The sequence below is a fragment of the Mesoplodon mirus genome (genome assembly GCF_964341445.2).
Source record: "Mesoplodon mirus genome assembly, chromosome: 10".
Taxonomy (NCBI): domain Eukaryota; kingdom Metazoa; phylum Chordata; class Mammalia; order Artiodactyla; family Ziphiidae; genus Mesoplodon; species Mesoplodon mirus.
This window is the reverse complement of record NC_138986.1, coordinates 33064389-33090915: the sequence shown is the minus strand read 5'-3', so window position 1 is coordinate 33090915 and position 26527 is coordinate 33064389. Positions and strand designations below refer to the sequence as shown.

The 26527-nt window shown below is 36.3% G+C and overlaps 1 protein-coding gene across 1 annotated transcript in view; it reads left to right on the top strand.

Annotated features, from left to right (window-relative positions):
• Positions 1-26527, top strand: part of LAMA2 (laminin subunit alpha 2) — a 610104-nt gene that overhangs the window by 488661 nt on the left and 94916 nt on the right. The window contains exons 37-41 of the mRNA XM_082634259.1: positions 414-624; positions 7502-7618; positions 8320-8483; positions 9823-9961; positions 25438-25540. Coding sequence (XP_082490385.1) covers positions 414-624; positions 7502-7618; positions 8320-8483; positions 9823-9961; positions 25438-25540 — 734 coding nt within the window. The remainder of the gene's footprint in view (positions 1-413; positions 625-7501; positions 7619-8319; positions 8484-9822; positions 9962-25437; positions 25541-26527) is intronic.

The following is a 26527-nucleotide window of genomic DNA, read 5'->3' as shown; positions in this document are numbered from 1 at the left end:
TTTCTAACCAAACATATCAATATTCATATCTTATATTCAAAGTAACAGAGAAAATATCTCATGGTTAATCAGGTAGATTTTATTTTTGGTGTGTGAAGTAAATCATAAAACTGATTTCATCAGCCAGATTATGAGAATAACATGAGATCCTTTCCAAATGAAAATGTTATATTATTAATCAATTTTAAATGTGTGGATTTTTTTCTTCTTTAGTTTTAATTATAAATGCCCTTGCCACTTTTCAGCTAGCAGTTTTCAACTAGGTTTAGCACACAGTCAATCTGCCTTAAATATTGTTTTTAATTTTTCCATACTTTTAATGTTAGCATTTCTTTGTAACACTGTTTAATACCAATAAACCCTGAGGCAGTGGCAAGGGCTTATTGTCTCTTATTGGGCTGGGGTGTTTATAGAGCTGCAGAAGGCCTTCTGAAGAAAGTGAAGAAGCTGTTTGGAGAATCCCGAGGAAAAAATGAAGAAATGGAGAAGGATCTCCGGGAGAAACTGTCAGACTACAAAAACAAGGTTGATGATGCTTGGGACCTGTTGAGAGAAGCCACAGATAAAATCAAAGAAGCTAATCTCTTATCTGCAGAAAACCAGAAAAACATGACTGCTTTGGAGGTGAGTCTTAGAGGCTCTTTCATCTGAATCTGGGAGCACGGGGTGGGAGTTTGACCATGGCGGAGTAAGTCAAGTTGATGCAAGTTGATGCACACGCATGAAGTCAAGTGTGACAACTCTGAAAGGAGACTTCTAAGAAGCAGAACAGGGAATGATCCTTCTTTTTGTTTTTTAATGAATGATCATTGCCCGTATAATCAAATAAAATTTAGATAATTTAAACTATTTAAGATTTTTAAGGGCAGAATGGTACAGTGGAATGAGATCTTTACTGGGAGTCAGGGGTCCTTGGTCTTAACGACAACTGTACCACTAACTAGAAGTACTAGTGTGAGCAAGTCAAAGTCTCAAAGCATCAGTCTCTCAACTATACAATGAGTGCATCATACTGGGGCATATCTAGAGTTTCTTCAAATACTAATACCATATGATTGTACAGTCCACCCAACCTGATCCACAAACCATGGTTTAGACATCTGGCTGCCATAAATCACAGAAGTGCTAAGGATTTTCTAATGGAATTGGGGCACAGAAGAAACAGCTCACTGAGAGACCAGAGCCTGGGAAAATTTTGGTTCTCTTCTTCTTTGCAACATGTTCTATGAAAATGATATTTTACAACAGACTAACATGAGCAGATCAAGTCTGAGTTATTTTTGTCCCCTTTTTCTCAGACAAGAGATAGTTCTCTCCTCAAGAAATGATAGGCAGCTTCTGCCTTTTTTAGAGTGCTAATGAAGCTAGAACTAAAACAGATCCTTCCATCCATTCCTTCCTTTCTCCCTTCCTTCCTACTTCCCCTCTTTCCTTCTCTCCTTCCTTCCTCTCCCTCTCTCTCTCTCATTTTTTTCTTAATATTTAACATGGCAAACTGATCACTTTTCCCTACAGTGAATTCAGCACATATGATGGCACAAACCTGTATTTAGCATTTAAAAAAAAAACAAAACACAAAACTTCCTCACCAGAAACAAACTTACTTTTGTTCTTTTCAAAGTATTTGACCCCAACAGATCTGAAAACAGTGGCAGACCTTTATCTCTTCTAACATAAAATTTTACCTGGAGCTATAACTGAACACTCTCTGGCATATATTATGCTCTCAAAACTGTTCGTGGAATGACAGTTGAATAAAAAGAATCTGGATTTTTTAATCCATTCATTTCTTTCCATTTTCCTTTGGATTAAGAAGTAAAAGGATGAATTAATTTTTTGAAAGAATTGTTTTCTGGATCCCTCTCCTGGGACTTAGCCTTGTCATTTTGATAGAGGACTGAGAAGACTCATGGATGTATCTAATCTTAACCAATTTGGAATCTACTGACATGCTGGCAATATTAAAGAAAAAGCACTGTCTTGTTAGGCAGGATGCTAGGCTGCCTTCATATCACAGGCTCCCGCATGATTCATCTTGCTCGGTGACACACCAGTGGTGTAACTTACCCGGAGGTGCACCACTCCATTTTATGGCAACAGTTTAAGAAATTAAAACTACCTGTGTGGAAAGTATAGTAAGCATCTGGGAAGTATTTCAAGAAGAGTTGTAGTGGCACAATAAGTGGTGCTTTTAGCTATTCCTTCATTTTAGTGATGTTTAAAACCAAGAGCCATCATTCTTGGGTACCCCTAGAGAAGCCTGGAGCTTATGTAGTCAGTGTTGAAGTGTAAGTTGTCCTTCTTGTGTTTTCATTTTACACGTGATGCTTAACTAATGGCTTGTTTAAAACTTACTAGAATAAATAGATAAATGGACTAAATTAATATGAATAAGGCAGAGCTTATTTAAGGTTGCTTGCCAAGGCTGATTAAGGTTGATTGCCAAGGTTGATGCTAGACTGGTCAATAAAGCATCACCTGTTTAGAGTTTGCTAAAGAGATGCATCGCCTGGCCTCGCACCCAGAATCTGAGGTAGCTGGTCTGTGGTGTGGTCCAGGGTCCATATTCTAAAACATCCCCTGGGTTAATCTGATGTACATATAGATTTTAAAAGAACTGATATGTTGTATCCATTTGATTGAGTAATTAGTTGTGCTTTAAATAAATGACACCATTGAGCCTGTGCCCACAAAAAGGTGATATAATTAAGACCCAACACATTTTTTTTTAATTTAAGGAAGTAAGCATGTAATGTTTATTATTAAAAACATTTATCAAACCCCTACTAAGTTCAGGAAATGTACTAAACACAAACTGAGTACATCAAACACTGGTCCTCATGGTGTGGTCCTTGGAACAGCAGCATTAGCATCACCTAGACACTTGTTAATAATGCAAGTTCTCAGGTTCCCCCCCAAGCCTATCAACTCAGAAACTAGGAGTGGAGCCCAACAACCTGTGTTTTAAAAATCCTACCCATGATTCAGATGCAGCCTTAAGCTTTAAAGACACTGATATTGATATAAAAAATAAAACACCAACTCTGATGACTTCAGGTGACTTGTATTTAGTGGGAGGCTCACACAAGTAAACTAGTCTGTACACTACAGGAGTTATCATGCAGGTAGGCAAAGGAAGGGCATCGGAATCACCCCTGGATTTAGGAAGGGCTTCATAGAGGACTTGACACATATGCTAAGTCCTGAAGGATGAGCTCTAATGAGTCAAAGTAGAAGAGGAAGAACATTCCAGAAATAGGGACAAAAACATGCAAACATTTTGGAGAAATGTCAGTGATTTGATAGGATTGGAATAAAGACTGCCTGTGAACTAGTGAGGGGATAGAAAGCCAACGAAGACAGAGAGGGTCCAGACCTTGAGTTATAAGAGAACTGCATTCTGAGAACGAAGCTGAGGAATTTGGTTTTATCCTGAAATCTATCAGAAGCAATTGAAATATTGTAGTCATGGATTAAAATTATATTTTGGGGACTTTCTGAGTGGTTCATGTAAACTGGAGGATTGGTTTTGTATTGGAAAATAGTGTGATATAAGGCTAGGAAAGCAGGCAGGAATAATATGCAGATGTCTGTTAGACACCTACCATTATCAAGATGCTATTGGTAACCAGGGTGTTAGGGGCTGCATAGGAATGATTTCTGGCCTCAGAGAACTTACGATTTCCTGAAAATCCAGGCATTTTAACCTTTCATTATATGTAACACTGTGATTAATATGGGCTGGGAGAATCAAACACCAAAATGATGACATCACAGAAGCTGATAGAAATGATGGAGCAGCATGAGCAGAAACACAGAACTCTGAAAGTATGATCTTAGGAAATGTCGAATAGAGCAGTGACACTTGTTCATAAGCTACATAAGTCTGTAGCAGAAGATGGCTCTGAAAATGGGCCTTTGGAGCCAGATCACAGAAGGCTTTGAATGCTACTTTCTAGAACGGGACAGGGTTAGAATGCCACTTCCAGCAATGGAGAAAAGGCAGAGGAAACTGTGGGCTGAGGGGCAAAGAGAAGATGAGCAATTTAGTTAAGCAAAGTAGCGTGTTTTGAGCAGTCTTTCCCCAAATTTACCATTATGACCTTGAACAGGAAGGAGTTGGAAGAAAGGGAAGAATGAGTTGCTAGATAAAGATAGACAGGAAGATAACTTTTGTAAGTTCTTAATCCACCCCCAGCAAACCCCTCAGCAAAAAAAAAAAAAAGGTGTTAAACTTACAAGGCTCTGGAATGAATTAAGATCTAATTAGAAGTTAAAAGTAGAAATACAACAACTCTGGTGTCTAATCAGAATCACTTAACAATTATGCTTGTGGTATACACTTGGAGAATAATTCTCTCTAAACATGAGCCCCCCTTTTGTTCCTCAAAGCTTCCAATCTTTAAGTATTTTATATCCTACATCCTTCTCTATCCATTCCCTGTCTTTATTTATTTTTATAGCATTCATCATTAAAAATATACATTAATATATTCATTCAATTTTTTTCCCTCCAGAAAGCCATTAGAAACATGTCTTCTGGCCCACTGTATCTCCAGGGCAGAGAATAGTACCTGGCACAAAGATAGAACAGAAATGTTCTTTCTCAATGAAGAAAGTACTATAAAGCAAACACAAATAAATGTTATATTGATGCTTTTATCAATATTTAGGAGCTCCAAATCTTCATCTTTCCTTGGTTCAAAGCTAAATTTCATTAGTGTCTAATCTGAAACTAGCCACCACTGAAATCTCTTTAATCCCTAGATCATTTCTGCTTCAGTGTGATTAAAAAAAAAACACATTTTGACCTTTGCATAAAAATGGGTTCCTTAAAGTGACTCAAAGAGAGCTTTTATAAAGATTCTAACTCACTGCTTAATTGAAACCAAAATGAATGTAGCTCTCCACCTCACATATAGGTGGAAATATTCTCCCTCCTATTGATACAGCATTTTGTTACCTTGATTCATAAATACAAACAAGCCATGCTAAAGAAAGTTTCTTGAATGTCTGTCCAGGGTCAATTTTAAATCAATTCATACAAAAGCTAAGGGCTAAAACTGATAGTTATATAAGAGTGTCAGACCTATGGAAAATAAGATATGCCTTATAACCAGGAACATCAGGACTACCTCTACATTTACTGTTCATGAAGGGAGAATGAAATTTCTCTGATTTAGCCAGGCATGGGAGTAGTTGAATGAACCAAGAGTCACCAGTGCAAACAGAACTATTTATTGAGGAAACTCTTCTAGGTACTAGAGATAAAGTGATACAAAGACTGTTTTATGGAATTTATATTATAGTGAGAAAGATAGTCACTAAACCAATAAATAAGAATATAATATGGCCATAAAGTCTGGAGCATGGGCTAATATGCCTAATAAGTGACTTTTTCTCAATATATTGCCTGACGAATTAAATGTTATCCTTCGTCCACTAGGTCCAGCTCAATGGGCTGTACATTTCCTCTCCTCCCTATGCATACATCTTGTGATGAATTGGTGTCTGATTATCATTAAATAGCTTGTGCTTTTAGCAACTCTTAGAAGAAGCAATCAAGATGGTTCAATCTATACAAAAAATAAAATCATATTATCTATGTTTCTATAATCGATGGCCACCCTATAAAATATAATTCAGATAAATGAGTTCTAGGGAAAAGAAAATAAGATAATTATAATAGTTAACAATTCTGTAGTGTTCACTGTGTGCCAGGCTGTGTTCTAAACCAATTTCTTTCAAATTTTATTGTGTATATCAATCACTTAGGGTTCTTGTTAAATGCAGATTCTGAGTTGGTAGTTCCCAAAAAGGCATTGAGATTGTGCATTTCTAAGAAGCTTCCCAGTGATGCCAATGCTGCTGGTCAATGGGCCTTATTTTGAGTATTGAGAGAATAAGCATTTTACATGAAGCTAAATGGAGGAGGAAACAAGGCAAGGAACTGGGGAAGGGCACATGGTGAAGGCAACTGCAACTGTAAAGGCTCAGAGGCAGGAATAACATGTGTGTACTGGCAGCAGATTGAAGTGGTTGGTGAAGAGGTAGGGAAAGTAGGGTGTGAAATTAGCACAATAAGAAGAAGTGAAGTGTGCAAATAAGAAGTGTGATTTCCACAATTGGAAAGTCAGTGCTTTCACAGCTCAAGACCGAATCTCTATCATTAGGTAGACTGGGATTCAAATCTTAACTACACTGTACTAACTGTGTGACCTTGGGTAAATCACTTAACTTGTTCAATTTTCTATTCATTTAAAAGGTGATAAACACAGGACATGTGTTAGTATAGAATTAAATGAGGAAAGCTTATAACTACCTGGCACATACTGAAATCTAAATGAATATATAAACTAGCATTATTATTTATATAAAAAGCGTAAATGGCAAAGGCTTAAAATTATAATTGATGCAGTTAAATCCACAGGTAAAAAGGTAATTGAAAGAATGAGTCAGAAATAGAAAGAAAAAGAAGGCAAATTTATGTTCCAAACGGAGAAATAACACTATATCTTTCTCATTGATTTTACTCTTCCAGAGTAGGAATGAGTTTCATGTGGTTTGAGACAAGCTATCAGTTTCAGAGAAAAATTAGAGTCTGCTCTCTTTTTTATGGAACAGTCCATCAAGTTTATTCTTCCATGTGAGAGTTTCTCTCTGTTTTTGGAAAGTCCTTTCCCTAAGTTTCCTTTGAAATCCCACTTCTGGGCTTCCCTGGTGGCACAGTGGTTAAGAATCCGCCTGCCAAGTCAGGGGACACGGGTTCAAGCTCTGGTCCGGGAAGCGCCCACATGCCTCAGAGCAACTAAGCTCGTGCACCACAACTACTGAAGCCTGTGCGCCTAGAGCCCATGCTCTGCAACAAGAGAAGCCACCGCAACGAGAAGCCCGCGCACCGCAATGAAGAGTAGCCCCCACTCACCACAACTAAAGAAAGCCCGCGTGCAGCAACGAAGACCCAACACAGCCAAAAATAAAATTAATTAATTATTATTTTTTAAAAATAACAAATAAAAAAAATAAAATCCCAGTTCTTCCAATTTTTACAGAACTCCCATAGAATAAATCTGCTTACATTTATGCTCACAGAACATTCATTTGGACATAGATTCTGGAATTTAATGTCTCATTCCAATGTAATTCAGTGTACTACCACCTGCTCAGCAATGCATATTCAGTACTTACATTTCAGTTAAAATGGATGTCCATCTCACTTTAAAAATATTTTTTTAATTCCTCAGCTACCATCACATAACTTTTCTTCTCTTGCATGACTTTCTCACAATAGGAGGAAAAAGTACCTGTACAGGTATTTAAATAAAGTAACTCTTGGAGGGCTGGTTGGGTAGTCTATATCACTCTCATGTAGTCTCACAGTCAACATGACATATCTTGTTTGCAAAGCCTTGTTTAGACAGCTTAGGAAAGCCAGAAATACAGGGCTGGATAGGGTTTTCCCCAAAGGACATTTTGATGTTTTGTTTATACTGTCCTACAGAAAAAGAAGGAGGCTATTGAAAGTGGCAAACGACAAACTGAGGACACTTTAAAAGAAGGCACTGACATACTTGATGAAGCCAACCGTCTTGCAGATGAAATCAACTCAGTCATAGACGTGAGTATTTGGTGAAACCCGAAGTTAAAAGAAAGATGATAATGATACAAGCTCTCATAAATGAGAATCAATGAGAAATCTCAGTAGTATAAGCAAATACTGTTATTTTCTTGTGGGTATAAAGTTGTTTTTGCCTTATTCTATTGTGACCATGCTCACCCATTGGTAACAATTAGAACTTCACATTATTCTCTCAGTAGACATGAATGTCTGGTGAGGGTACTCACACACACCAACCTGTATTTTTTTCACAGTGATGAAGGGCATTTCTTGTTCCTAGGATAGCACTTACAATCTGCTTCAATATTCACAGAATATTAGTTAAAAGAGAAATGTAAAGCTACAAACAGACTTTTAACATACTGTCTAATGCAGTAGATACTGATATATGGTGATGCATGGTAATAGAAATGCAAATAGTGTAAAAGATCCCAATGACTATCATTTATGCATTTAGACCTACAAAGTAGCATTTTTTTAAAAAGACTGTCAGGTTCTTCTTGGTATAAATTGCCTTCATATATTTCCTAATCTCTATCATTAAATAATAGCTTTTATTTTCTATTCTTTTTTGCTAGGTTAGTAAATTTGAAGTTTCATAAAAACCTAAGTGTGTATAATTAGATTTCCAAGAGAAATTAGTAAATGAGAGGAAGCTTGGATTCACTTACTTAAAATGCCTTCTTTTCTCTACATATCAGTATGTTGAAGACATTCAAAGTAAATTGCCACCCCTGTCTGAGGATCTGAAAGATAAAATAGATGACCTCTCCCAAGAAATAAAGGACAGGAAGCTTGCTGAGAAGGTGTCCCAGGCTGAGAGCCATGCGGCTCAGTTAAATGATTCATCTGCTGTCCTTGATAGGTATGTCATTTGTTGTTGGAAGTATCTATGTATCTTGACACTTGTCCAAAAGTTTTGACTAGCAGAAATGGTAGAGAGTTGCTTTCAAATCTTGATTTTTGTAATTATGCACATACGAGCTACATGGCCTTTCTGTGGAAAAGCCTAATTAGAAGGGTCTGGGCAAAGCTCTACTGGAGCAGCATCAAAAGTCTGAGTTAAAAGTAGATTCAAATATGGCATGGTGGGGAGTGAACATTGCCTTAGGCTACACTTAGAAAAAATATTTTCTGTTCTTTATTGGAGAGCACAGCAGTTTCCTTATTAGCATTTTAAATAATAATGTATAAACACACATTCTGCTTCAAATTTCAGTTTTATATTTTTAATGAAATCAAACTATTTATTGTTAAAAGGGTGGCTTTTGAAAATGTGGCTCCATACATAGCCTTTAAGTCTTGTTTTTTCTTTCAAATTCCATGGAGACATTACATACTGCCCTGTGAAATAACAGCTCATTATAACTGGGATTCTTATACGGGTCAGTGAGGGAGGGGCAACTGGTGAGGTGTGTTTGACTAGTAAACAGCCTTCTAGGTATAACTGGTGTGCTTCCCCTACAATTTCGGGGTTGTCATAACAAAGTAGGTGTATTAGCCTCAAGAATAATTTTCCTAAATGAACCTGTATTTAATATACTCCATGTGTAAGGTTCTGTTTCAATACTTAATACTCTTGATACAAAGGAAAATATTAATGTTTGAAGACCCTAGGAAAAAATGTACATACAATTCATTTTATAACAATTATACAACATTTTTTAACATTTTGTTAATTTATCATGAAGGGTGGTAAATGGAGCAGTAAGCTAGAAGTCAACAGAGGTAGTCTCCAAGTCCTTAATTAGCTAATTAGTGACATGTTGGTCATGTGACCTGAGACAAGCTATTTAACCAACACTCATTTGTCCTCATCTGAGAAGTGCACCTACTCTAAAGAGATTTTGTGAACTTCATTCCAATAATATAGAACAAGTGCTCTGAAACCTGTGCGTGCTTCACAAATAACATAAAGAATCATCTCACTGCTCATACTTGCATGGTGCTCATGGTTGCAGAAACTTCTGGAGGATGCTATGGGTACTTAAAAATATGTTGGTAGTATTTCATTGCTTAATTATTTAGGAATATGAGTTTAAACTGAAAACTACAATATAATACAATTAGTAGATACCTCACCATGGTTTGGAATTAACATAATTATACTGACCATGATCATTTGGAAGCCATATTTGTTATAAGTAAGATGTTCATTTGAGTACCAACTGCTCTGATGTTCCTTTTTGGGGCAATCCCAACAGAATCCTTGATGAGGCCAAAAACATCTCCTTCAATGCCACTGCAGCCTTCAAAGCTTACAGCAATATTAAGGACTATATTGATGAAGCTGAGAAAATTGCCAAAGAAGCCAAAGTTCTTGCACATGAAGCCACAGAACTGGTAAGAAACAAATAGCATTATGTACTGATAATGGAGGTCAATCTGTTTGAATAAGTACCTAAACTAAATTTCTCAAAGCTCTGCAAAATGCCAGTAAATTAGAATATTTGTTTTGTATTATTTTCAAAGGCTCCTTTTAAATTTTATCCGAAATAAATTCTCAGTCATAGCAGAACTCTTTTCTCAGTCACCCACTAATTTCCACTATTAATAAGGGTCTTGAAATTATCGCAGATGCCAAATAGTTTGTGCCACCAACTCGCAAAGGAAAAACAGTCAAACATAAGACTCTGAACAGGGAAATTTATCACTATTATTCCATAATTCTTCAGTAAGAAAGTGCCTTGGAAATTAACACCAGTGCTTATAGTCACATACAGATTAATTCTATGTAAAGTTTGATTATAAAGTGCACATTTTACAAACACACCAGATCATATATTTCTAAACTATTATACTATTTTTATCAGTTGAAATGTTTACCTTCAAAGCTACTTTTGGCTGCCATCATTGTTCAAAATAAATTTGCAGTTAATATTTTAGAGTTTTTGGGTTCTACATATAGCACATTATCTGAGTATCTTCAATAGTAACAAGTCTTTTTCCTTTACATGTAGAGCAACATTTTGTAACCAAGTTATGTGATAAACCTTGGTAATACTATTTTAGGTCAAATTTCATTTCATAGGAAGCACGTGGTGAGTTAAAATGTTCAGAACCATCACTTACTCCTTTGGCTTCACACAGAATCCCCCAAATACATCAGAATTTCAGGAGAAAAAGAATTTGATTGGACACTTGACTGTGAATGAAATATGCATAAATAGTGGGTGTTGAAGAAACAGATCCATATTTTCTTTGCTTTGGTATTGAGCACAATGCTTTCATGGATTTCAGGGATATTGGAGGTATTTGCCACACTCTTAGCAGGTTTATTTTATGGTCATGGTGAATGATGCATCATATTCCATCAGCAGTTAGTACTGTTTTGGTTTCTCTGGAATGAGCTCTACCAATACCATATGTTCTGTTTATTTCTTATTCAAAATCATGACACAATTATTACAGAAACTTCCCTATGTTCAATTATCCTTTCAAAATGAACCATTTTTCAAATCTATTTGAAGATCCTAGTCTTCAAGGTCACCATTTTCATCTGACCCATGTTTTATTGGATCACCATTTTCAGGATTTAGCACAGTACCTGACAGAGAGTAGACACTCGTGAGTAAATGAATGAATGTCATTCTAATTGACATTTTTCATGCCTATTTACAACATTTTGTACCAATAAAATCCTCACTATTGTCATTACTTCATTTTTATGAACTTCTAACATTTTATGTTAAAGACCTGTTTATTTTCACCCAAATTTAATACCATCACTTTATACTCAGGAGACTCTCATATTCATGTCAACATGAAATATTCACTTTTCCTCAACACTGATGCTTATACATGATAGGCTAGCCAAACTCAAACATAGAGCTAGGACAAGTTTTTTGTTGTTTTTTGTTTTAACTAGGACAAGTTTTACTGCATTACAGTATGTCCCCTTCTTATTGTTATTCCTTCTCTATAAGCCATGGAAAAATAATTAAATGTCTGAAAAATTACTAAGTAAAAGCTAAAGAGAATCACTGATTTATTAAGTGGCTAACAACAAACACACAGAAGACTGATCTGGCCAGAAAGTTTGTTGGACCGTGTTTCAAGAACAGAATAAATAAAGTTTCAATTTTAATAATTCATTATAATATAGTTCTATTATACTGGAAAAGAAATATATTTGCCATTAAATTGAGCAATTACCTAGATAGTACTAGCATTCCATAAATGTTAGAGCTGGTATTATTGCTAGAGCTATAGATAAACACAGAAGAGTAAGTTTATTATTTGTGTATGAAAGAGTCATTTGAGTCTAGTCCTGCAAAGCAGGAAGAATGTTTTCAATGAATTAGAAACAAAAGACAAAGAAACAAAGCAGGAATTTATACAAGGAGAAAAAAGACATATTAGACAAGCAATAAAGCAATCAATTACTACTGTGAAGAAGATGGACGTAAGATAATGTGAGAAGAAAAAAAGCATTGAAAATACCATAGGAAAAGAAACAAATGAATATGGAATAGTCTTAAAGCATAATTGACAGCATTTGTAAAACCACTTTACTTTTAAAAATCTGCTTAAGTCTACCTATTTGTAGTGCACACATAATCAACAATAGAATTGAAAGGAAAATATGAATGAGAAAAAAGTTGATCCTTTATTTTAATTAAATAATAAGCAGGTGGAGGTTATAAACAATTCAAGGTTGTAGTATAGTTCCTATGTGAAGAGTAACAGCCCCTTGTATATATAATTTATTTAAATATCAAAGTGAAATATTATTTTAGGAACAGACATTATGAAAAAACACACTATATTTCTATTAGTGCTAGGCAGAAAAATACTATCATTATATTATTGGTACAAAAGATTGTTTTCCCTACACATGATCTCCAAGATAACACTTCATTTTGTACCTCTCATTGGTGGGCACAAGGAGAAAGAGAAAGGAAATATGTCACCATTTAGAAAATAGAATATGAAGATCCAGTAATTTTTTTCTAATTTTACTGCTTTGATGCTATAAAAAGTCCTCAGACTCTAAAATAACAGAGAATTAAACCTTTTAAAATATTTTTCCAGATCATAGGTAAACTTAAAACCTATGTTATTAAGCAGATCAGATTTTGGAAGTAGAAGAAAAGTAGATTTCATATGCTGCTGGATCCTTGGGATGACCACCAGAGGCAATAGGCACGGTGTCAGTAGCACTGGGAAATGAGACCCTCTGCCCTTTTCACTGGGAAGTTCTTAGATGCTCTGCACTAGAATCTGGTATATCCAAACAGCAAACAAAAGGAAGGAACAAAAAGGAAGTCTAATGTAGAATGGATTCCTTAGATCTGGTTCTTTAAGATCCTGAAGAATCATCACACAACAATAATCACACAATCTCCATCTATTCTGAAATGTTGTCCTCCTTCCTTCCTTTCTTTCTTTTCTCCCTCTCTCCCTTTCTCAAGGTGAATGGAATGTGCTCTGTGATATATACTTCAGTGTAGAAAATGTAGGCAGTCCTCACCTTCCCTGGGTATCTTCCATTTAAAAAAAAAGAATCACTTTTTCACTTCCCCCAGCAACTGAAGATTTCTTTTTTCTTCTATACACTCTTCTTTACACTGCAATCATTGCTATTGTCTGAAACTCTCCCTCCCTCCCTCTCTCTCTCTCTCTCTCTCTCTCCCCCCAACACACACCAACAAAATTCCTTAATACCCTCTAATCCAGAATCCTCTTCTCAATTAGTCTCAGTCCCAGTGTTTAGTCTGATCTTCACTAAGAATCAGCACTAGAAATTGGGAAGAATTTATACTTGCTTTCAACACCAGTACACAATGTGGTCTTCCTCTTTATTCTCCAAATTCAAGTTCTGTCACTTGCTACAGTTACCCAACACTCCTGGGAGCCATAAGTCTAAATATCTTCAGCATGATCTCTCTCAGGCGCACCTAGGAAAAAATAATATAAAATACAGAAGAAAGTGAGCGCAATTTGTAAGTAATGCATTTTCTCATAGAAACAATAATAGTGGGAGTTAGTAAAGAACAGTGCTGTGTACGTGATATGTAGGCTTTAGATGAACTAAAGAGAGGGGGGAAATTCTGAAAAAAATATTATACAGGAGGAAAATATACCTAAAATTAAGTAAGTTTAAAGCCTTAGACACCTGATCCTAAAAATATGTGAACTGCTGTGGTAAGTGACTTCCCACTGTTGATTCCTTAGTATGAGGAGAGTAAAAATCCATAGAAACTCGCAGTTTTTTCTTCAAAAAACTTGAAACTTGAAGGAGTTTTTCTTGCTTTAGGGTTAAGTCTACAGAATAAACTGGATTTTTGTAAATTCACTCTTATGTGACAGATCAGTGGGGAGAAAAACCCTGATAGAAAATAAGGATACTAGAAAGCAAAGTCAGGGAGCTCTGATAACATGGCAGTCTGAGATAATTCAGATCCATCCTAATGTGAGAAATTCACAGAAATGCTAGGTAAATTCTAACTCCCCCAAATTTAACACATACTTTATTTTATAAAGAGGAAACAAGGGGCTTCCCTGGTGGCACAGTGGTTGAGAGTCCGCCTGCTGATGCAGGGGACACGGGTTCATGCCCCGGTCCGGGAAGATCCCACATGCTGCGGAGCGGCTGGGCCCGTGAGCCATGGCTGCTGAGCCTACATGTCCAGAGTCTGTGCTCCGCAACAGGAGAGGTCACAACAGTGAGAGGCCCGTGCACCGCAAAAAAAGAAAAAAAAAGAGGAAACAAAAGAAAATCTAAAAATAAAAATGAGAGTAAAACAGAATAGCACATTCTAGAGCTGGCAGCTTGGTGACTCAATGAATTTGGAACATAAATATAGATCATATGTCTAGGGACTGGGATTTTAAAGCCCAGGCCGGGAGAGAAGACATCACAGATATCATCCTAAACCTACAAAACAGGGAGTCTTTTTTGACTAATCGAAAGTATGCAAAACCGTGAGACTTGGAAACAATTGTTCTCATCAACAAACACTCCTTCTAGCCCAGAATATGCCAAGGAGCCTTGTTACTTTTCATGCCTCCAGTTGTGAAAAATGTCTCTCATAAGTTGCTAAAACCATAAGCCTGTGGATTGAAGTCCAAATTTATACCATATATATTTATATATGGATTAAAGTCCATATGGTACAAGACTTTCCAAGCTAAAAATTTAATGGGGAGAGGAGGGGAACTGATCCTGGCTCTTGGAACCTCTAGAGCATCTAGAAGGAAACAGAAAAGTGGTCTGTTTAGATACACTCTAAATAATCAAGTAGGAAAGAGGGTAGGCAGGCAAAGTATGTAACATGATCTTGAAGTTATTCAAAAATCTGAAAGAGAATATACAATAAACATGTTTAAAAGTATTGAAATGTTAAAAAGAATAGAAAAGAGCGATAAAAAGAGAAAATACAGAAGATTACGGAAATTTGTAACAAGCAAATAAAATTTCTAAAAATAAAATATATAGGAAAAGAGAATGAGTTAATAGAAAGAGTTGAATACATTACCCAGAATGCAACAAGTATGGTAAAACATAAAAGGCGTGTAAGAAACAAGGAATATAGATTGTAAAAATGAAATGCAAATCAATTAGGAGTTCCAGAAGTTGAAAAGGGTGAGAACGGGGAATAGTAATAGTAAAAGAGATACTGAAATTTTTCAAGTGCTGGTGAAGGATATGATATGACTTCTCAAATTAAGGAAGCCTATCACAATAAATAAAATAAGTCCACACCTGGAAAGATCATTGTTAAACTACAGAAACTAAAGAGGAAAAGAAAACAAAATCTTAAAATAATTAGGGAGAAAAGGCTTTGGGTCAGACGCCAACTGCACAGCCACAGCATCCGGGGCTTTGAAAGATGTTGCATCTCTGCCTGCTTTCTACTCTGGGCATTCTGCTCCCATGGCCTGCTGCCACCACTTCACAGCTTAGTGACTATGGTGTTTTCCTCTTCCTACTTCCTTTTACCAGAAAATAATGTCTCCAGAATTAAAATTTAAGCTGAAAATAGACCTCGAGGGGACAGAAGCATGAATAACTCTGTGAGAATTTCATTTGCACTATTTCACAAGTAATATTCCATGATTTTCATATAGGTAATACTTGGTATATAGTAGCTGATCCCTAAATGTAAATTGCCTCCTCCCATCTCCAAACATTGATACTAGGAATCTAGAAAGGCTAGGATGCTCCAGATTTTCAGAATGAACAAGATATATATACTGCCAATAGAGATAGGAAAGTTGAATAAAGAAGGAAATTTCAAAGAAAAAATAAAATTACTTTCTTTCCCTACTTAGTTTGAGATCATCTATGAATATTTATTTGAATGTAGATGCCTTGTAGGATTTTTTTATTGATTAGAATTAGGTTCAAGTGGTGTGCCAGAATTTCCTAATCAGGCTGTGGAAAGAAGACAGCAGGTCAGAATTTGAGGATAGAAGATTTGTCTCCAAGTTGAGTGCATTCTGTCCATGTACTGAGTTGTGTCAGCTAAAGTAATAGCTTTTTAAGAAACTTTGCACAGTCTATTCGGATCCCTCTCTTGGCTTAATGCCGATAGTAAATATCATCCCCAAAGCTTAAAACTTATTTTTTAATCTGGTTTAATATTCAGTCTCCAACTATCCTTCCTTGATGCAGTTGTGGTACTTATAATAGGTGTTTCTGAACTATTTATTGACATTAGGTGTTAAGCATGTTCACATTTTCAATTTTTTCTATAAATTTTTTAAAACCTTTTAAAATTTATTTTATTTATTTATTTATTTTTGTGGTATGTGGGCCTCTCACTGTTGTGGCCTCTCCCGTTGTGGAGCACAGGCTCCAGATGCGCAGGCTCAGCGACCATGGCTCACGGGCTCAGCCGCTCCACGGCATGTGGGATCCTCCCGGACCGGGGCACGAACCCGTGTCCACTGCATCGGCAGGTGGACCCTCAACCACTGCACCACCAGGAAAGCCCTGTTTGTTTGTTCTTTAATTCTTCTAGGTCTTTGTTGAACATTTCTTGCATTTTCTTGATCTTTGCCTCTATTCTTTTTCTGAGGTCCTGGATCATCTTCACTATCATTATTCTGAGTTCTTTTTCTGGAAGGTTGCCTATCTCCACTTCAGTTAGTTGTTTTTCTGGGATGTTATCTTGTTCCTTCATCTGGTACATAGCCTTCTGCCTTTTCATCTTATCTCTCTGTGAATGTGGTTTTTGTTCCACAGGCTGCAGGATTGTAGTTCTTCTTGCTTCTGCTGTCTGCCCTCTGTTGGATGAGGCTATCTAAGAGGCTTATGCAGGGTTCCTGATGGGAGGAACTGGTGGTGGGTAGAGCTGACTGTTGCTCTGGTGGACAAAGCTCAGTAAAAGTTTAATCCCCTTGACTGCTGATGGGTGGAGCTGGGTTCCCTCCCTGTTGGTTGTTTGTCCTGAGGCAACCCAACACTGGAGCCTACCTGGGCTCTTTGGTGGGGCTAATGGTGGACTCTGGGAGGGCTCACACCAAGGAGTACTTCCCAGAACTTCTGCTGCCAGTGTCCTTGTCCCCATGGACAGACACAGCCACTGCCCGCCTCTGCAGGAGACCCTCCAACACTAGCAGGTAGGTATGGTTCAGTCTCCCCTGGGGTCACTGTTCCTTCCCCTGGGTCCCAGTGTGCACACTACTTTGTGTGTGCCCTCCAAGAGTGGAGTCTCTGTTTCCCCCAGTCCTGTCAAAATCCTACAATCAAATCCCACTAGTCTTCAATGTCTGGTTCTCTAGGAATTCCTCCCCCCATTGCCGGATCCCCAGGTTGGGAACCTGACATGGGACTCAGAACCTTCACTCCAGTGGGTGGACTTGTGTGGTATAAGTGTTCTCCAGTCTGTGAGTCACCCACCCAACAGTTATGGGATTTGATTTTACTGTGATTGTGCCCCTCCTATCACCTCATTGTGGCTTCTCTTTTGTCTTTGGATTGGGTATCTTTTTTGGTGAGTTCCAGTGTCTTCCTGTCAATGACTGTCCAGCAGCTAGTTGTGATTCTGGTGTTCTCACAAGAGGGAGTGAGAACACGTCCTTCTACTCTGCCATCTTGGTTCCTAATCTGTAGCCAGGATCTTTTGATATCACTGCTATTGGTCAATACATCACAGAGTTAAACACTGTGAATCTTACAATAGAATTAAACATTAAGGTATTTCTAATGAGTATCTCTTTAGAAATGTGGTCATATCGTCTTTTCAGTCTGTCTTATTTAATATTTGCTTTGTGTAATTGGATGAATCAAAATACATAAAGAATACTTGCAAGGTCATTTTGAGTTTTTATTTCCTACATAAAGAAGTGTGCAAATATTGGCAGAATACACATTGCATTAAAAAGGCCCAATATAATATAGTGTCAGTCAAGTTTTAAACTTTAGCTCGCATATACCTTGTATTTTATTCTGCCAGTGATTACTTAGGAGTCATTCAAACAGTAATTTTCACTTCTTATTTATATCTATAATCATCGGGATTTAAAGTTTGTACCAGTGTAGTGTTAACGGAAAAATAGTATAATCCATAATAAGTATGACAATTGAATCTGTCGGTAAAACTGATGAGCATTTTTTCTCCATCAGCAATTCAGCAACTTATCTAAGAACTGAGTCACACAAGAACAAATATGAAAAAGCCAGTGAGGATCTAAGTTACATAGAAAAATATTGAATCTGTGTGTGAAAATGGTATTCATCAAGCCAGCTGACTTTACTGATTTTCTTTGTACATGATACACTCATTTGCATCAATAACTTTAAGACAATCTATTGGAAGCAGAATAACAAACTTCTATTTGATTACCCAGAATTTGGCATATTTAAAAATTGAGGGCATAAAGTGTTAAAAAGGAAATCAAAGAGTTTGTTACATCAGTCAGCAACACAGAAACTCTTTGGGGTGATGCTATAATGCAATATAAATTTAAACTAATTTTATTCAAGGCAGCAATGCTCTCAGACCTGGTATTTGAGATTTCCACCAGTAGGAATAAATACAATAATAAATATATGAATAATCAAGAAGTGAAATTGCCGTGTTGAGTTTGATTCTGGATATTAACTGGAAAGAAAGCAGTAAGCCCTCTGAGGAGGTTTTCTAACTCAACAGACCTTTATCCATTGTCTGTACTCAAAATCAAGACTCCTTGTGGTACCCACCCATCCTACCCTCAACAGTTTGTCAGCAGCAAGCCAGTGGCACCCAAGGGTGATGGAGCAATGGCTCTCATGCTGTGACTGGTGAAAACCTGTTCTCAATTAGTTATATACTTTTTTTTTTTTTTTTGCGGTATGCGGGCCTCTCACTGTTGTGGCCTCTCCCGTTGCGGAGCACAGGCTCCGGACGCGCAAGCTCAGCGGCCATGGCTCACGGGCCCAGCCGCTCCGCGGCATGTGGGATCTTCCCGGACCAGGGCACGAACCCGTGTCCCCTCCATTGGCAGGCGGACTCTCAATCACTGAGCCACCAGGGAAGCCCTAGTTATATACTTTTAAATCCTCTCTCAATTGTCTTTCTTGGTGTTCTCAAGCTGCAACTTCACAGTCATGAATTCTAAATTCTCATGAGTAGTTTTGGAGATTTTCTGTTTCATCCCTTGGTCTCCTTTGTGTGCTCAGTTGCTTCCAGTCCTCCAGAGACTCATTTAACCCCTGTCCCATTTTAGGATATTATGCAATGCTAGGATCTACAACCTTTCTTTCACCAGATTTCTGACCAAAGTCATTCTTTGGGTTGTTTCTGAACTCATTTTTTTGATTCACAATTTCATTTTAGTATCCTGTAGATTTTTAAAATATGGGTTATATTAAAACACCTTTAAAATCAATACACAGTGATTTCCTTTTTTAAAAATTGTGTATGATCTTTTTAATTATTACAAAAGCAGTTCAGGTCCATTATAAAACAAAATAGGAAATACAGACAAGCAAGAGGGAGAAAATCTAAAATGTGTGTAATCTCACCAACCACAAATAATGACGTTTATAATGTTGTTTATTTGTCCATACCTTTTCCTGTGCAAATAGCTTTTGTACAAATGGGTAATTTTTACATAACTGTTTTGTAGCTTAATATATCTAGTAACATCACTTGCACATTTTTCAGTGTTCTCAAAAGTTATGTCTTTTAAAATGTATATAGTGCTAGATACCACGATTTCTTCTAAGAATTTATTTTATTATAGTAAGAAATTTTTCCCCGATGTTTAACAACAGCCTAACATGCCCAAATATAAATTTCTTCTGATAAATATTTTACATAAACACACTGCAGCTAATTATCAGCCCTTACATATACCTCTGCACATTTTGAACAGTTTTCTTTATTAAAAAGATTTTGAATTTAAAATCATCTAAGTCACATATTATCTTGACACATTATCCCCTTTGGAAATGTGCAGCACTTGTCTTCTAAAATAAATTATTTCATAAAGAGGAAGTAATGGAATAGGCTATAAACCACGCTGATGAATTTTCAGCTAGTACTTTCTTTAGAAAACAAAAATAAACAAAAACAATTATGCATCTCTCCTTAGCACCAACTTTTTCAATGAATTCAGAAAATTTATCTCTAGTAAAGAAGTTAGTACAGGAACATTTAGAAAAATAATAAAAATTATAATATAGAAAGAAATATAAACAATAACTTTTAAATTTGCTTATTTAAATAATACATCAGTGAGGTGTGCGTATACCATCCTGATAAACTTAACTTTAGATCTCACCTGCACATCTCCTCCCGCTAAGAGAGCCTCCTCTGACAACAAAACACTTAGATATTTCCATATTCCATTATGGCAGTCATCATTTTCTTTATAAGGATTTTTTGGTTTGTCTCTCCACTCCACTTCAGTTCCATTAGAGAAGGCAGAGTCTTTCGATCTTTGAATAATCAGAGCTTACTCTGGTGCTTGAGAGAGCCAAAAACTTTTATTGGGTAAATCAGTCAATTCATTCATCTATTAATCAATGACATGATGCCTAAACAAGTCACTATGGATACTTAACAAATAGTAGGAAGAAGAAAACTAACATGTATTAAAAGCCAACTAAGTGCCAAGCCTCTGTTAAATCTTTGTAGACTTTATCATTTTACTTTTTCCTGTATCTTTCCTTCTCTGATGTTTTAAATTATCTCACATTTTCTATAAATGATTATTAACTAATAAAACATATAGCAACCTACATGTAATAATAGATCCTATTTTGTGTGATATAATAAAAGGTTTTAGATAATTTATAAATACATATATGTATATATACCCAGAGAAGAACTTATTATTTATAAAAATACAATCTCTAAAAAGCAAGTAACAAAATATCTTGCAAGTCTAAGAACCTCATTTATATTTCACATATGCTGTAGACACAGCCCAGAAACTCAGATGTGATGCTTATAAATATGCATGAAGTATAATTAGCTTAGAAAATGCTGCTTCATCACCTGTCCTGATACTGCTGATGTGCTTCAGTGACTTACTAAGCAATGTTGGAAAATGAACTCTCCAAATTCCAATGAATTGAAACAGTTCTGTTCATCCATAACGTGTTAGTGTTTTCCATTCTGTTATCATATGAAAGACTTGTCTTTTAAACCTGGATTGTTAGTACACTGCTTATAGCTGACAATTGTACTCCATCATCTCTTTACTTTAATATTTTGAAGTGCTTCTTGAAACATTGAAACTTGTCTTATTCCTCCACATCTCTTGAACCCAAACCTCTCATTTCCAACGCCCTTGCCTAAGGTTACAACTCTATTTTCTCTGGCTCATACTATTACAATAGACAACTGATATCTCTTTTTCCTCCCACACAGCTGCCCAATTCCTCTTCCTGGACTATTGCTCTGAGCATACATTCCTACTCAGAAACTTTTAACGGCTCCATATTGCTTATTGTCCGGTTTCCTTAGTCTAACATTCAAACTTTCCAGAAACTGACTCCAAACTACCTAACAGCCTTACTTCTTAACACTGCCCTTCATAAAATCTACAGTGCTTTGCAACCAAAATACTTGCTCCCCCATCCACACATCAAAATTCCCTGTCTCCTTGTCTTTCCTTACCTTGTTGCTACAATATCTCCTACACCCCCATATATACTGCCCATCTCTTTACATCTGAGCAAGGAGTAGTTGACTAAGAATCCAGGAAGAAATCACTGGCTACCTGAAAAACAGGAAAAACAAGATGTCTGGAAGCAAAAGGCAGGTAACACTCATAAATGCAAGATAAGAAATTGGTAGCAGGGAAGTTTATCAGCAGATGAACTTCAGTCAGGATTCAGTCATGTTGCTGGATGATGGTGCAAAGGTCTAATGGAAGATCATTGAACTGATAATCATCTAGTCAGCCTCATCAGAAAAATTGAGAAAGGCCACCAATATTCAATATCAGGAATAAAAGAGGTGAAATCACAGCAACTTCTGCATACAGTAAAGGATAATAAGAGAAAATTATGAACAACTTTATGCCAAAAATTAGACATTTTGAATGAAATGGGCAAATTCTTTGAAAATCACAAACTACTGAAACTCATCCATAAATAAATAACTTGAATAGCCCTATACTCATTAAGGAATTATATTTGTATTTTAAAACCCTCACATACATGCACACACATGCACGTGCGCACACACACGCACACACACACACACAATTCAGTTCCAAATGACTTCACTGGTGAATTCTACCAAATATTTAAGAAAGAAGTAATAAATTCTTCAGAGAATTGAAGAGGAGAAAATATGTCCCACCTCATTCTAAGAGGCCAAGTATTACTATGATACAAACCAGACAAAAACATTACAAAAAAAATGAGAAAATTATAGAGCAATATCCCTCATGAACATAGATGTAAAAATTATGGACAATGTTAAAACAAATCAAATCCAGCCATTTATTAAGATAAGGTACAAACTAGAAGAGCATATTTGCAAATTACATATCTGATGAAAGATTTGTATTCATATTATGCATAAATATCTTTCAAAACTCAATAAGAACAAAAAACCCAGTGAAAACTTGGACAAAAAATTTGAACACTTAGCCAAAGAATAAATAAATAAGCACATGAAAAGATGCTCAACATTATTAGTCACAAGGAAAATGCAAATTAAAACCAAATGATGTACACACCTATTAGAATGTCTAAAATTTTAAAAGACTGACTATATCAAGTAGTGACAAGGATGTAGGCAAACGTAACTCTCATACACTGCTGGTGAGATTTTAAAATAGTACAAATAATTTAGAAAACATGTTGATAGTTTCTAAAAAATGTAAACATACATCTGCCAGATAATCTAGCCACTCCACTTAGAGGTTTCCACTCCAAGAGAAATCAGCATATGTTCATACAAAGATGTGTACACAAATGTTCATAGCAACTCTATTTAGAATAGCCAAAGCTGGAAATAATCCAAATGTCCATCAAGAGATGAATGAATAAATAGATTGGGGCATATCCATGTAAATAAAAAAGGGATCACATGTTGATACACACACAACATGGATAAACATCAAAATAATTACACTGAATGAAAGAAGCCAGACAAAAAGAAGAGTACATACTGGATGATTCTATTTGTATAAAATTCTATAAAATGCAAACTAATAGTGATGGAAAGCAGATCAGTGTTTGTGTGGAGACGGGGGAAGACAAGGAGGGGTGGAAGGGAAGGATTGAAAAGAAATGATGGGTATGTTCTCTACCTTGATTGTTTGGCAGTTTCATGGGTGTATAAATGTCAAAACTTATCAAATTGTAAATTTTAAATATGTGAAGTTTTTTATACCTCAATAAAACTGCTGAAAAGTGTAAGTAGAAAAAAATAAATATTGCCCATCGCTGTTCCTAATCCCTCCACAATTTCCACGGCTCAGACTTTAGCCTCTTTACATGTTGTCTGGCCCTCCTCTCTTACCTCATTTCTTTAATTTTCTTATGGACAGCAAGTCAACTCTCTATCCCTCCTTTACTCCCATGCCTCACTTTGCATATCCAAGATTAGCTGTAATATGTTGGTTGTTAGATACCAGATTATGTTCTTGTAGAGAGGAATTCACACGTTAAGGCTATGGGGAAAGCTTGCTTTGTCTGGTTTCATCTTGTACTATGAATGACCCGTGTTATCCTGATGGCTCAGAATCATCATTATCAACATTAGTTATTTTACTACAATAATATTGGCATCTATTGAAACCTATTTCATTCTTATCGATTTGGATTTCTGAGATTTAAAAACTCTTCTCTCTAGTTGTTAGTTTTTTCTTTCCTCATTGTCAGACAGATTGTCAGCTGTCACTTCAGCTGTTTTCCTGTGCCTATTTAGAGAATCTTCATCCTTCTTTCTTTGTAATTTCCTTTCTCTAATCTGTTTTGATTCAGGAAACCTATAACCAAGGGAGTAAGAACGGCATATAAATTTGGAACAAATATAGAACCTGAGTGGGTAATGGAGGCTTATTTTTTTTGAGTAAGGTACATTGGATTTGTGCCATTTATATTGACACTCTTCCTTTTTTTTTCAAAATAAATTACACTTATGTGGTGTCACTGTACCTAATTTCCCACAGGAAACTGCAGGACTAAGAATTTCTGTGTTCTCAGTTGAAGAGAGTGTCCATTTCCCATAGAATAATTTGTCAGGGTTGTCAGACAGCTCTTTTTGCAAGTGCTAGATATAAATGCACAATGTCTCTTTTTGTTTATGTAGATGTTTCCTATATGTCCTTTTGTAGATGTCATAGTATTATATAATCAATCTGTTCTATGAACAATAGATTATTTAAAACTGTTGGAATAACACTTTAAAATAAATTTTGCCACTACAGTAGCAAGTTCTGAAATCTCTCCTAGTTTAATGTTTAAATCATATGACTGATAAAAAATGTTATTAAGGCACTGGAGATGTATTTGAAGAGTATTCTGTCTGGGCTGACCTGAGTTCAGATCTATAACTTCAACAGTAAGTATTTAGCATTCTCTAGCTCATCTTGCACCCTGAAATACTCTTCCAATTTAAAATTTACAGGTAAGATCCTATTTGATTTATCTTTTGGTATTAATGTACCATGTAATGATTCTTGAAGAGCAAACACTATTAAAATGGATAACTAAACATTCAATTTAAATGATCATTTTCCCATATCACTCTATTATCTTTGTGTCACCTCTTTTAGTCCAAGGCTCAACAAATGCATCTTTGCTAGGAGATGATTGTGGCTCAGAGATTGTCATTTAGAAGATTTTGTCATTTAGAAGATTTTGTTTTGCCCTAGTACTCTGAGATGCATTTCAAGAGCAGTGTTCTTCCTCAATTCAACACCTAGGGTACAGAAAATTCTCCCCCACTTACCCCACAACTTGAATGAAATGTGCTTAGGGATAAAGTCAAGGATGTGCTTAGTTCTTAACTTGCTTGACCATTTGACAGCACTTGATAGTGCTGACCAGTTTTGACCTTGCAACATAGCCAGTCATCATACTCTGAGCCACTTCTGTATCTCTTGATTTCCATAATATCATGCTCTCCTAGGTTCTCTTTGTCCTTTCTGGAATCTCAATCACCTTGCCAACCCAGCCTTCTGTACCTGCCTTTAAATGTTGGGATTCCTAAGGGTTCTATTTAGGCTTTCTTCTCATCTCCCAATAAACAGTCTCCTGACTTTAGTCACAAATACGTGCTGATAATTTATTATTCTGCATATGTAGCCCAGAATGCTTTCCTGAAGGTAAACTCTGTGTACCAATTGCCTGCTAGATATGTCTACTCCATAATTCTTTTGTTTTAGATATGTGACACTTCTTTTTCTGTCCACAGGCAACAGGTCCTCAGGGTTCATTACAGGAAGATGCCAAAGGCTCTCTTCAGAAAAGCTTCAGGTTTCTTAATGAAGCCAAGAAGTTAGCAAATGATGTAAAAGGTTAGTGTGACCATTTTTTATTATTATTTTCTGTTTAATTGTAGTTGTAATTGGTAGGATATTTTATCACATTATTGAAAAAGTGTAATTGTTGCAGCATAATTTTTTTTTTTTTTTTTTTTTTTTTTTTTTGCGGTATGCGGGCCTCTCAGTGTTGTGGCCTCTCCCGTTGCGGAGCACAGGCTCCGGACGCGCAGGCTCAGCGGCCAAGGCTCACGGGCCCAGCCGCTCCGCGGCATGTGGGATCTTCCCGGACCGGGGCACGAACCTGCGTCCCCTGCATCAGGGGGCGGACTCTCAACCACTGTGCCACCAGGGAAGCCCCTTGCAGCATAATTTTTATGATTATTTTTACTATCTAGATTTAGTGCAAGTAAACTCTCTCATCAATATTTTGCCTTCACACCTCACTTTGCACTGGACAATACTTCATAATTTTTAAACCTAATTTCTATAGCATCATTTCATCTGTATCTAGAGTATAGGAACTTTTAAAGTATGATAAATTTTAAAGAGCACCAAACCCCACCTTTCTTTTTTTTTGACTTTAGAAATCATAGTCACAAAGGAATCAATCAGGCAGATGTAGTATAAATATCCTTGTGAAACTCGATTTAGTGGGGCACGTCTTGAAAAGTTTTCACCTTTTAAATACACTTTTATGTATTTTATTCCTAATTCAAGGATCAAAGTGCATAATATATCTACCCTGATATATTATGGGTTTTGCATTAAAAATGTATTATTCAATACAGCCACACTCTAGATAAGCTATTATATTTTTATTTCATTCAAATATCTCCTGTTCTCATTTAATTGCCTCCTGTTTCTATCTTCAGTCTCACTCACCCTTTTCTGGCTTGCATCCAGCTCTGCAACCTTACTGAAACATTCATGTCCTCTGAAAACATGCTACCATTTCAAGCCTCCACATTCCACAGTGTTCATTCTTCTCTTTGGAACTTCTCACCATCCTTCTTTCTTTTT